This window comes from Cydia strobilella, chromosome 23 (assembly GCF_947568885.1).
Source record: "Cydia strobilella chromosome 23, ilCydStro3.1, whole genome shotgun sequence".
Lineage (NCBI taxonomy): Eukaryota > Metazoa > Arthropoda > Insecta > Lepidoptera > Tortricidae > Cydia > Cydia strobilella.
Window position 1 is genome coordinate 6,465,377 of NC_086063.1, and position 13,862 is coordinate 6,479,238.

General features: G+C 35.5%; 1 protein-coding gene and 1 long non-coding RNA gene across 4 annotated transcripts in view; both read left to right on the forward strand.

Moving 5' to 3' along the window:
- The window catches only part of LOC134751913 (uncharacterized), a 521,238-nt gene that overhangs the window by 281,103 nt on the left and 226,273 nt on the right, over positions 1-13,862 (forward strand). The window lies entirely within an intron of this gene.
- LOC134751743 (uncharacterized) lies at positions 3,375-11,147 on the forward strand. Of its 3 annotated transcripts, XM_063687188.1 has the most exons (4): positions 3,375-3,485; positions 4,664-4,849; positions 8,597-8,684; positions 10,295-11,147. In XM_063687188.1, exon 4 carries the CDS (start codon positions 10,306-10,308, stop codon positions 11,131-11,133), a length of 828 nt encoding a protein of 275 aa, XP_063543258.1. In that variant the 5' UTR covers positions 3,375-3,485; positions 4,664-4,849; positions 8,597-8,684; positions 10,295-10,305; the 3' UTR covers positions 11,134-11,147. The 3 variants fall into 3 exon arrangements, with proteins under 3 accessions (XP_063543258.1, XP_063543260.1, XP_063543261.1); XM_063687190.1 differs by lacking the exon at positions 8,597-8,684; XM_063687191.1 differs by lacking the exons at positions 3,375-3,485; positions 4,664-4,849; positions 8,597-8,684 and adding an exon at positions 8,736-8,754.

Genomic DNA, 13,862 nt, shown 5'->3' on the forward strand with positions numbered 1-13,862 from the left:
TTAAAGGGTGACAAGCAACATCAAACACACAGATGGCAGCGTACATTGAAAATAATATTTAATTAGTATGAAAAAGATATAATATAAAAATTTCATAATTTTAAAAAGTTGCTGAACAAATGTTGGTCAGCTTGAGGCGTACAGCCTCCAGTTTAATTTATTGCTTCTGTTACAGGAAACACTCGGTATATACAATAAAATAACTGAATGACACTTAATTAATACTGTTACTTCACTGATAAGTCACATATTTGTTATTATGATTTAGCTTGCTGTCGATATAGATAACACGAGTCAATATTTAATTGATCACTAGCACTGGTACGTGTTTGCCACCGAATAACCGGGCTATGCTAATAAATAGGGTACTATTGTACAATAAATCCATGTGAAACGAATAATATAAGATTTAAAGTAGCGTTAAGATATTCAAATTATTTCCCTGCCAGAAGGTAACGAATCGGAAAGGCAGTATTAACCCAGCCATAGAATAAAGAAGCATAGATTGCTAACTTTATATAGTCATGTCTGAAAACCTATTAATACTCAGATTTTCACAATTTATTATTTACTAGCGACCCGCCCAGGCTTTGCACGGCTTAACGTATTATATACAGCTAAACCTTCCTCCTTCCTCAAGAATCACGAAAACCGCATGAAAATCCGTTCAGTAGTTTTTGACTTTATCGCAAACATACAGACATACAGGCAGACAGACGTGCTGGGAAGACTTTGTTTTATAAGATCTAGTGATGTTTTAGGACCCGAAATTAAAACATGAAAATTCGTGTGAACATGAGTTTTATAAAAAAATGTTTACGGTTTTGTAAAAAAAATCTTAGGCTTGGTGGTGAAAGAAATGGTGTGAAATAAGTAATTTATTATAAATACATTCAACATCCCTATTCTATGACCCAGCCGAGGACCGAAGTCGTACTGTTTGCATTACTAAGCAGGGCAAGCGTTATTCAGAATCTCCTCACGAACCTTAGACTAATTTAAAATGGATTGATTGAAGATTAATTCAGAAACAGCAATAAATATTTGAAAAGGAGTTCCATAACATTACCTAATGACTTATGTATTGACTAATTCAGTAAACTACTTCGTAAGTGAGCTCACGGTGATGAAGTTGGTTAAAATACTCCTAATATTTAAGGTGCGTCGCTTATACCAAACTTGACCCTATTTACCGGACTGTTTGAGTGCAATATAATTTTTTTTAATGACTTTTAATTGCCGATTTCCCCCCCCCCCCCCCCCCCCAAACACAGAATAGGGTAGGGTAGGAAACAGTGGCTCAGCTCGAACAGTGGCTCAGTCGCCCCAATATCACCTCTATCATGTTGGAATTAGGTTGAGTGAGCCACTGTACCCGGCTATTTTTTTCGAGCCACTGTTTCCTACCCTACCCTACTTATCACTCAGAGTAGCGTAGAATCGTAGATGGCATCTGTAAACAATCTCAGTCGATTTTATACTTAAATTACGGTTAATATTCGACGAGAATATTCAAATGTCGTTTTTAGGGTTTCGTACCCAAAGGGTAAAAACGGGACCCTATTACTACGACTCCGCTTCCCGTCTGTCTGTCACCAGGTTGTATCTCATGAACCGTGATAGCTAGACAGTTGATATTTTCACAGATGATGTATTTCTGTTGCCGCTATAACAACAAAAACTAAAAAGTACGGAACCCTTATTGTACAGCTTATCTGTTATGAACTTGGTATTGTTACATCCTTGGGTGTACGTCTGCCACCAGTTTGACACTGACATATTCGTTAACGTCTGAGTAACTTACTTTCTATACATCTCGCTCGCACTAATATGCCAGTGCGAGCGAGATGCATAAAAAGTAAATTACGCACACGCTAGCGAATATATCAATGTCAAGTTATTTTCACCATGCCTGTCACGTTCTAACAAGTATGTAAGTGCGAAAGTGACAGGCATAGTGACAGGTGACAAAAATGGAACCGTGCTGCCACCGCAGCTCGTGGGTACTGATACCAATATTCAGGTACCAATGTGTCCGCGATGTTTTAACAGTCTGATCTTTAACCGAAACGCAAAAAAATATATAGAGCAGAACAATGAAAATTGTTTACATGGCTATATAAGCAGTCCTATATCTAAGGAGAACATTCTGCGAAATGAGATAGCGAGTAAATCATACGGAACGGGAAAAACCCGTCGTATACGAAGAAAATGTTGCCAGATTTAAATAAAATAAAATACGTCCGGTACAAAGTGCGTCTGTCTGTCTGTCTATCCGTCTGTCACAGCCTATTTTCTCCGAAACTAATGGACCAATTAAGTTGAAATTTGGTACACATATGTAAGTTTGTGACCCAAAGATGGACATGTAACGTAAACAAATTAATTATAACACGGGGGCCACTTTTGGGGGGTAAATGAGAAAATTTAAAAATAAAGTTTGTTAAACTATATCATGTTACATATGAAATGAAAGAGCTCATTGTGAGAATTTTAAATATATTTTTTTTATAATTTTAAGATAAATAGTGTAGAAGTTATTCAAGAAAATAGGCAAAAAATGATCATTCCCCCCCCTTTATCTCCGAAACTACTGGGTCAAAAATTTTGAAAAAAATACACAAAATAGATCTTTACCTATAGATCACCGGAAAACCTATTAGAAATGTGCAGTCAAGCGTGAGTCGGATTTTTACTTAGTTTTTGATCCGACCTCTACGGGTTTTTTTAGACATTTCACATAAAAAATACATTGTTTAAATAGTGTAATGTACGGAACCCTTGGAACGCGAGTCCGACTCGCACTTGGCCGGTTCTTTTCTTTCACCTAAACAAAGTGTTGTACAGTCAGTCTAAGGTAACTATGTTGTAATATGCAATATTGTACCTGCTATTGTAACCTGAATTACCATACGCAATAAATAAATACAAATACAAATACTCTAACCGACTCGATGTGAAATTTCAATGTATTTCCGTAAATTTGAAGAACACTGAAATAATCAATCTATAGGAATAACAGCCGTATTAGTTAGTAACGTTTTTTTTGTATTCTGCGTAATGAAAATGAAAACAGCTCATATTGTATTATTTATTTTATTGTTTTTATTTTAATATTTACGTTATATAATTATGTATGTATGAAAGGTTAGGTTGGTTATTATGATATTTGGAATTTTTTGATTAGTTTTGTAATTATTTCTGAAAACCTCGGATGGCTACTAGGGGACTTCCCCCTACTTTATATCGCTAATCGTGTTCAATTATAACCAGTATAAGTAAGATCTTCGACACACACACTGGTTAAGGATCTCAAGGTCACGTTATACTGGATTGCACACGGAGATGTATTTTGAGACCATTGTAAATTATGACGTCAATATTGATGTATATAAGGATCTGCTCTGGAGTTAAAGAACAGTGCAAAGCGTGCAAGCCATCGATATAGACTTTTTATTTGTGTTAGAGTTCCAGACAAAGCCACAGTGAGTATTCAATAACTATTTTTCACCACACCAGCTGGAAAAAGCTCTCTCGATTGTTCAAAAACCGGCCAAGTGCGAGTCGGACTCGGGCACGAAGGGTAGCATTGCGCAAAAAACGGCAAAAAAACACGTTTGTTGTATGGGAGCCCCACTTAAAAATTTAATTTATTCTGTGTTTAGTATTTGTTGTTATAGCGGCAACGGAAATACATCATCTGTGAAAATTTCAACTGTCTAGCTATCACGGTTCGTGAGATACAGCCTGGTGACAGACAGACGGACAGCGGAGTCTTAGTAACAGGGTCCCATTTTTACCCTTTGGGTACGGAACCCTAAAAACTGATAAGAAATTCGCATGTGAATAATAAGAGAAAATACCTACATACAGTATTTAATTAGGAGATTAAGAATTAACAACTTGATCAGATAAACGTTACATTTTGTACGGTAACGCAGCAGAAAAATACAAAAACCGGCCAAGTGCGAGTCGGACTCGCGCACAGAGGGCTCCGTACTTTTTAGGGTTCCGTACCCAAAGGGTAAAAACGGAACTAAAAACCGAATAATATAAATATTTAAATGGGGCTCCCATACAATAAACGTGATTTAATTGCTGTTTTTTTCCGTAATGGTACGGAACCCTTCGTGCGCGAGTCCGACTCGCACTTGGCCGATTTTTTAGTATTTGTTGTTATAGCGGCAACAGAAATACATCATCTGTGAAAATTTCAACTGTCTAGCTATCACGGTTCATGAGATACAGCCTGGTGACAGACAGACAGACGGACAGACGAACAGACTGACAGCGGAGTCTTAGTAGTAGGGTCCCGTTTTTACCCTTTGGGCACGGAACCCTAAAAATGGTGTGTCCCTGATTTGTGTATGGCAGAAAACTTTTTTCAAGTGATCATGTTGTTTAATTCAATATGTTAATTAAATACTTAATGGATCTAATAATGCCCATGTAAACAAAAAAGTAAAAAAAGCATGGTTTTTGAAAAATAGATTTTTCTTTGGGAACACGAAATCAAGTGTTCTAAAAGTTGATTCAACCCTTTACAATTGGCGATTGTCCGATACCTATATTTTAAGGTTCTGTAATCTTGTTCGAGCTGCTGAGGTGAAAAGCCTATACCTCCTAAAACCCAATAAGTCACCAAGCTTTCTTTCTTTTTCAGAAATGCCTAAAAAGCTTGCCTGCATGCTTTTTCCTGGAGGTTGTTATCCCTCACCAATCCCACCACAGTTACCAAATCCATTTCCATGGGACACAAATCCAAAGCCGTGGGTCCTACTGCCCCGCCCTTCAGGTGGACCGTTAGGTGGTGGTTGCTTTGGAAAGAAGTAAATTCCTGTGACATTATGTACGCATATTTGTAATAAATATATGTTTCTACAATGTATTTTTACTCTAAAAACTTGCCTCTTATATTAATTATATCATTTAGGGTCCCCGGCAAGCTCGGTTCTCCATACAAACGTAGTTCCGCTCTCATTTTAAAACGACTAGCTGAAAATTTGTACTTACAATAGGATAATAAGGTATATCAATGCCTGTAATTAGTTTATGTAGCTTCAGATACCATAGTTAAAAAATTACAGCGTATTTAAGTTTTTTATACAAAAACTTGCTTTGGCTCTATTTCGTTTGTTTTATAAACTGGAGCTATATAAACTAATTACAGACCTAGATATACCTCATGTCATTATATGTGCAAAGTTTCATTACAATCCAACACGTAATTTTAAAATGAGATAACTCGTATAGTGGTTAACGGCTGTGTATGATAAACCCTCATGGACGTCAGCCGCCGCTCCGTTGGTGGGTTGAGGAATGGCAGCCACTGAAACACGTAAAAAAATAAATTAAGTTTTTTCATCGCCTCCCGTTTGATACTTTCTCAGATAATAGTTTAGATGCTATAGTAAAAAAAAAACCGGCCAAGTGTGTCGGACTCGCGCACGAAGGGTTCCGTACTATTACGCAAAAAACGGCAAAAAAACACGTTTGTTGAATGGGAGCCCTACTTAAATATTTATTTTATTCTGTTTTTAGTATTTGTTGTTATAGCAGCAATAGAAATACGTTATTTGTTCAACTGTCTAGCTATCACGGTTCATGAGATACAGCCAGGTGACAGATAGACGGACAGACAGACGGACAGTGGAGTGTTAGTAATAGGGTCCCGTTTTTGCCCTTTGGGTACGGAACCTTAAAAATCGTCAGCCGGTTGTAGCAGTGAGAAGACCATCAGCTGGTCGCATAAACATGTAAAAAATAAGCACTTTACCTTTTTATGATAGCTAATTGGCTAAACTAAATCATGAAACTGGATGTAGCATTTCATCAGGCGTTTAAATAAACGCCTTACGGATTTACGGACATAAATGTGCCATTTTCTACCAACAGGGTATTTATTGTCGGTTGTTAATTAGGCGCTATTTCCATATAGCTACAATACAATTCGAAATCAACCTTATCGACAAGCGACAATGTGGTACCTTTTAGTTAAAAACGTCACTAATGGTAAGACGGGTATTTTTTTTACATAATTATGCAAGTAGCTGACGGTCTTTCCACCGGTCCGGTGGCTCCATTGAATTGGCTGCTCTTGTGTCGGATTCGGCAGTTTGCCTGAAACCTCCTAAACATTGATTATATCGACTACGGTTTATATTAAATCATAAAGCCTCATTCATATTTGTCCGTCGTGTTGTGTTGTGACGGGTATCGGTTTCATACACGTTCACATTTCTCTGATGCATCAGGCATCAGACAAATGTGACCGCAACCATATTAAATGTATGAAACCGATACCCGTCACAACACAACACGACAGACAAATGTGAATGCGGCTTAAGATAACAAAAGCAACATAAAATAAAACTTACATTATAAATTTATAATATGTAACAATACATCAAAACGCATATATATTGTAATATGATAGTTTTATATACTTATATTAAATGTATGAATACAAATATTATACAGGACGGGACAGGAGAGGACCCCCGCTCCGAATCGTTCCTGGTGCAGAGGCTGTCCATAGGCATCCAGCGGGGTAATGCCGTGAGCATTATGGGCACTTTTGCACCGGGAGCGATAACGAACGGGGTTGACTAATAGTTACCTCATGTAATTATTAGTATTCATAGATTTTATTGTCCTTTGAAAATAAATAAAATTATATTAAACATTACACACCCATTAATTACACTATTTCTTAAGCTTATAATTTAAAACAAAGTAAGTGTTTACGATGATATAATACATTTGCTTTCCACACGCGATCCTAATCACTCATCAATGAAATGCACTAATATGACGCGTGCGCATACTCACACCTCACACGTCACGATAAAAAAAATAGAGCAATGGAGACCACAGATGTAAAATTGATGAGATGTAATTGAAATGTAAAATATAAAACCATGTGTATATAAACAATTCATGAGTGCAAAAGAGACAGTAATTGCACCTTTCCATACAAAGGCTCTCATTTTAAAACTACGAGTTGGATTGTAATGAAACTTTGCACGTACAATGACATGATTCACATGATGATCTAGGTCTGAAATCAGTTCATGTAGCTTAACAAACGTAAGTAATAGAGCAAAAACAAGTTTTATATGAAAAACTTAAATTTGCTGTATTTTTTTAACTATGGTATCTGAAACTACACAAACTAATTATAGATATACCTTATCCTATTGTAAATACAAAGTTTCAGAGCAATCTAGCTAATCGTTTTAAAATGAGAGCGGAACTACGTTTGTATGGGGAACCGATCTTGCCGGAGACCCTTAAAAACCACTTATGAGACTATATTTATTTTTTATTTTTACCTATGTCTGACGTATACTTATTTATATATTTACTTATCTTATACGGAGTTACATATATATATATATATCTTTATTTAAACGTAAGGATAGCGAACTGGAAAATATGAAACGCTGCATTCTGGAGATACGGTGGATGGTTATAACTTAGAACTACACTGTGCACTGTTACAAATACAAATAATGTAACATATAATCAATTATACATCTAACTAATGTGTAATGTAATGTAATTATGTAATTTAATGTGTAATGTAATGTAATTATGTAATGTCATGTAATGTAATGTAATTATGTAATGTAATGTGTAATGTAATGTAATTATGAAACATGTAAGCGCTTTAGTATGTAAACTGAAGCTTGTGTGTTTGTATGAATAAACAATAAAATTGTGGCATTTAAAAAGAAACAGATTTTTACACTGATTCAAAATTAAACTATGACATTTAGTACATAGTGTACATACAGTATAAAATGTAATAGGTCCTAAATAACATCTTACACAACACGACATATTATATTAGCACCTGAAGTAGTGGTACTAGTGATATATAGAATTTTAAACTAACTCCAAAAGTATTACCCTTAGGGCCACATGCACCAATCACTAACCCGGGGTTAACCGGTTAAACCTGGAGTTACCATGGACACCAATACAATTTGACACTGGGTTAACGGTTTAACCGTTTAACCCCGGGTGAGTGGGATGGTGCAAGTGGGGCTTAGGGATTACGGCAGTATTCGTTTTATTAGGATTCCGGACCCAAAGGGTAAAAACGGGACCCTATTACTAAGACTCCGCTGTCCGTCTGTCCGTCTGTCTGTCTGTCATTCTGTCACCAGGCTGTATCTCATGAACCGTGATAGCTAGACAGTTGAAATTTTCACAGATGATGTATTTCTGTTGCCGCTATAACAACAAATACTAAAAAGTATGGAACCCTCGGTGGACGAGTCCGACTTGCACTTGGCCGGTTTTTTATTTTACTTTACTTTTTTGACAAATATCAAAGCATTTAAACAAGTAATAAATATCACATGCATAATTATACTCGCTTCTTTAAAGTAAAAGTAAATTTTGTGTATCTAAATAGCTGTTACGCAAAGCGTTATAACAATAACTAATAAACCGTCTAATCAATCACAATTTCTTTATTTCATTAAGTAATCATGTAATAGTTAAATATACTAAAGAAAAAATCACTTTCTTTGCTCAGTGCAATGGAAACGCATACATAACCTATATTTCCTTCCTTTCGTTCTAGTTATATAGCAGTTAGCAGAGTGTGAACTCTTAATCGAGTACCGCCGCGGGCTGGAGGAGGTCAATTAAATTATTAAACTATTGATAAGGTTTGTGCCGTTTGATAAGGGTTGAACGAACTTGAGTTGAGAGTGAACTGTGGTGATTTGTGCACGTTTGGTTAGTGAGTTATCATGTCTTGCGTCGAATGATGGGCCTGTGACAGTGTGTTTTAATATGGATGACACGTAAAATTTATTCAGGGATTTAATGTAAAACTAAAACTAATTACAATTATAATAAAAATTAAAAATACATATCAAAATTTTGTGCCTTTGGTAGGGTGCCCATCACGCAGGCAGCGTACCCGCGCTGGATTGGTGCCTTATTCCTTAGGCGTAAAATGTTTGTAAACATTTTTTGGAAATTTAATACAATCATTTATCATCATTGTTATTTATCATATTTTTAATAAAGCTTAAGTTTTTAATCATTTAATTATAAATCTAAAATGTAAGTAAGTAATAAGAATATGGCAAAATCTTTTTTTTTTTAATAAGGTCAACAAAAAGAGACTGAACTGTCTTGGGAACCATTATTCGACGCGAGAGGTATAAGGTATTCACTTAATTTGTTGTCATTTCATCATTATACAATTATAAACGGAAATAGATATCAATACACTAAAAAAAGTGACCAAATCCACCGGTGGTCGAGGCGTGAATCGAACCCGCGTCTTCAGCTTACGTGGCTAACGTTCTTAGTGCGGCTTTTTCTTTAGTGTTCGTTATCTATTTCAGTTTATAATTTATATAATATACCGGGTGTTTCATGTAACAGTAGCAATAAATCGAACTGTAGGCTGTACTCCTCAAACTGACCAACATTAGTTCAGCAACTTTTAAAAATAACTTGTGTTTTGATTTTTATTACACTTTAAAGTTTATTCAAAGACGCAATGTATTGCAAAATTTGTTACGTTGAAAGGGTGACAAGCAACGTCAAACACACAGATGGCAGCGTACATTGAAAATAATATTTAATTAGTATGAAAAAGGTATAATCTAAAAATTTCATAATTTTAAAAAGTTGCTGAACAAATGTTGGTCAGTTTGAGGCGTACAGCCTCCAGGTCAATTTATTGCTCCTGTTACAGGAAACACCGTGTATAGTAGTGTGACTACTTAAAAAACAAATCAAAAATATTTCATAAATTAAAATATGTTTGATTCGTTCCCTAGTTGGATATTATACACTTATACAGATGTAGTGAATAATTATTTTCCATCGTATTTTCACTATTTTTCACGGAAACGTACGAACGTGTCTTGCTATTTCAGTCAGTCTCTGTACAAAAAGTAAGGTAAAAAAAATTGTCATGAAAATTATGTTCTTTTGTCTAGTTGCAATTGTTAGAAGCACAAGTATTTTATTTAAGTGTGATTAATTTTTGATTAACTTAACACTTAATTAAGAAAGATAATGTATGTATTTAGGTTTGTTAGGTACTTCAATATTTCAAGCAATCCAATGATCGCCTAATCAAACTGAGTAGTTATTGTAGCCCAATTATTTTGTATCAACATTAATACAACAATAATTATAATAAATACTTACTAATCTATGTACTCGTAAATTCTAATAAATATAAATGCTCTCGATTCATTTATCGCCTAGATAACCTCGAAACCTATGAACTGACATGTTTACTTTGTTCCAGATATTTATACAATGCTGCCAATATTATTATTAATGCTATCAACAGCTTTAGCCGACAACTGCTCGTATATATACGACGGCCAGCCATATACTAGATTATCAATACTAACTATAAAAGGTTTACCAACAAACCTAGTGGTAAACCCAAACAAAAGAGATCTTCACTTCACATTGATTGATCTAGAATCGCTACAAAATGACGACATTCAAACCAAAATGGACCAATACATACTTAGAAATGGAGAACCGATCAAAATTGACAATATCAACGGACAAGCAGCAGCGGTCGACGTCAAAAATGATAGAGTATACATAGGCACTGATGATGGATTGACTTTGTTAAACAAAACTGACAAAGCCACCTTTGTTAGTTTAAAAGACGAAGATATAGTCCAAATATTCAAACCAAACCATGGAGATGATCTATACGTTGTTATATTCCCAAACAACGAAGTGTTTAAAGTAAACTTAAAGAAGAATGAAAAGAAAAGAGTCCAGTATGTGCCTTGTGCTTTTATCATAGCTGTCGACGCTGAAGATAATATCTTTTACGAATGCGACTCAAAATACGTCAAGGTTCTACTAAAAGGATTCCATGAGCCTATTGAATTTGTTGGAATAGCTAAAAATGCTGCAAGAGCTATTGCTATTGAGGATAATCATAGAGTAGTTTTAGCTGCTAACGATGGTCTATATCACCTAAAATCAGATAATTTAATTCCTAAGAAGCTAATGGACCTAGATTTTGTGCCTGCAGGCATTGCCTTTGACGATGATGATTTCTATGTATCTACGAACGGGATGGTGTACAAATATAGTAATGACGATTGCGAGGAATAAATTATTTGAGAATTGTGATTAGTTTATTTTCCCTTTTCCTTTTAGATCATTCTCTAGAGCTCTTTCTCTAAATCAAATCAGTAATCATTTAGTTTGATTATATGAGTGACGAATTGAACGTTCGAATCGCGACTGTAAAGCGGTAACGGACGTCACTCATTTTATAAAGGGAATTGACAATAAGCCTCGAGGAAAATATGTCATACCTTTTAGACGCCGATCGACATCATTGCCTTTATCCATAGACATAATCATAATATACAATATAGTTATAGACGCGCCACCGAGCGACCAGGGGTAAGAGAAAGAATTATCATATAATATTTGGGCAGCATAGGAAGTTTTCCTCCTACCTATGATGCCACCCGGTCGGTGATAAGGACAAAGCATGGCACTATTTTCCTCCTATAGGAATCACAATAAGACTATCTTTCTCTATCAAAGAGTGTCAGGCCCTTGCCTTTATCTAATCAGAGTTTAGTAACTGAAGACTGCCAACCCCATACAATGCCGCTGCTATCAGAAAATTTAAAGCTGATTTTACATGTGGATTAATATGAAAATAAAGTTAAATTATAAGTTGAAAAATTGGGTATTTGGCAACTAGCCATCAGTTTTTCGAAATGTCAAAATGATTTGCCACTATGGAATTTATATATTATGAAACATCACGCAAAGACGTAACGGTCAACTTACCTACTCTTTATAGTTCTATACTTACGATTTATAAAATAGAAATTGTGTCTAAAAATAAGTCTGTATTGTATTTAGTCTGCGTTTCTCAATTAATTTTCGGGTCCTTTATTTTATGCATGGTGTCGAATAATTTATTTTAAATATAGTCAACATTCCTTTTGCGTGTTAGTGTAATTCTTACTATACAGTAATAACTAAAAAGTTTGAGCCCATTCAAAATCTGATCCATTTGTATTAATAAATTTAAATCGGTACCGGTCACTTTCCAAAAATAGGTACTTCTTATTACAATCGCAAAATATTAAATTAAATTATACCTAATAGTGGTACTGGTGTAAACTGCTCATAGAGCAGAGAGCAACGAATCGCTCTACTTAGATCAGGGCGTCTGACATCTGTTCATCGGTGGAGGTCAGAGTGCCAGACCAACGAAAAGGCATTTTCCAAAGTACTGAAGTCCTTTATGTAGTTTCTTTTAATTATTTTATAGAGGGTCGATCCTATTTTATCACTAGAATAAACAACATAACGCATTATTGCGGAAATAGAAATGTTATGCATGCGTTATGAATACCTAACAACACTTCACTTAACAACTTTCCTAGTCTAACAAGACTTCACATGTTTCTCCCAGAAAAATCGCCTAGTAAAGATAATGGAATGCAAGAGGATATTAGAAAGAGAGATGCCTGAGAGTACCATATCCTAATTAATACCTGTATCTTAGCTTTATGTTATATGTTATTGCTTTATGTTGTTAATGTGTTCCAATTTGTGCCGGTTTGGCAGCTGTAAGGTGCAATATGTTATTTGAAATAATAAATAAATAAATATTCGAATTAAATACCTATAGGTTACTCATAATTTTTCTTAGACCAAAACTCTAAAACTTGCTTCTTTTAAGTGGCATGCATTCTCTGCACCCCACCGATGAATAGCTGCCAGACGCTTGGATCCAGCAATGAGGGTAGAACAGTGAATAAACTATTTAGTTTCGTTGCTTTCCAAACCGTGAACCATCTTGCTCTCATAAAAACTGGCTGGCTTGGGCTCATAAAAACTGTTCTTTAAACCTGTCCAACAAATAACATTAAAAGTTCTCTTTTTCTTCTTAGCCGTTTTCAAACATTATGGTGTAGGCCTCCTTCGGATTCCGCCATTTCTTTATGTTCTGCCTGTACCAATGGTCATCCAATTCCATATATCTAATTGCAGCTTTTAGTTTCCCCGTTTCTGATGGACATATGCCTACTCCAAAGATGCCTCATCCAATCCAATTCCTCCCTTCTATTTTCTTGACTTCATATTCCCATTACCATCGTCCTCTAGACCCCATACCCCATACTAAAAACCCCATGACTGATTTTCCCTACGACTTCAGCCACATCTTCAGGCTATGTGTCCTGTTCACTGCCACAAATAGGTATTTACGAATAACCTACGACCCTACTAGAAATAAAGATTCGCTAAATCTCAATCTTTAAGTTAGCTTCTAATATTTTAATTAAATTTATTATTGCACGAATCTAGATTTTTTTTTATTCTGCTCCTTATAGTTAGTGGTCTAGGTACAAACCGTGACACTGGCTACTGGCTAGAAATAAAGATTTTGTCATAAGTCTAGGAAGAAACCTTTTTGTTGATACGAATAGGTGACAACATCTTTTGTAAAATAATAGAATAGAACGCATCGTCATCTCATACAGGCTGTTATTTTTTACTCTATTGCGGAGCCACCTCACAGAATAGCAATGTGTCAATGTATAAAAATTGCAAATTTCCCATTAAATGTTCTCGGTATTTTTTAGGATTCCGTACCCAAAGGGTAAAAACGGGAACCTATTACTAAGACTCCACTGTCCGTCTGTCCGTCTGTCTGTTCGTCTATTCGTCTGTCTGTCCATCTGTCTGTCCGTCTGTCGGTCACCAGGCTGTATCACATGAACCGTGATAGCTAGATTGAAATTTTCACAGAAGATGTATTTCTGTTGCCGCTATAACAACAAATACTAAAAAGTACGGAACCCTCGGTG

Coding starts and splice junctions, on each gene's coding strand:
- LOC134751743 (XM_063687188.1), top strand. CDS start 10,306: ATGCTGCCAATATTATTATTAATGCTATCAACAGCTTTAGCCGACAAC.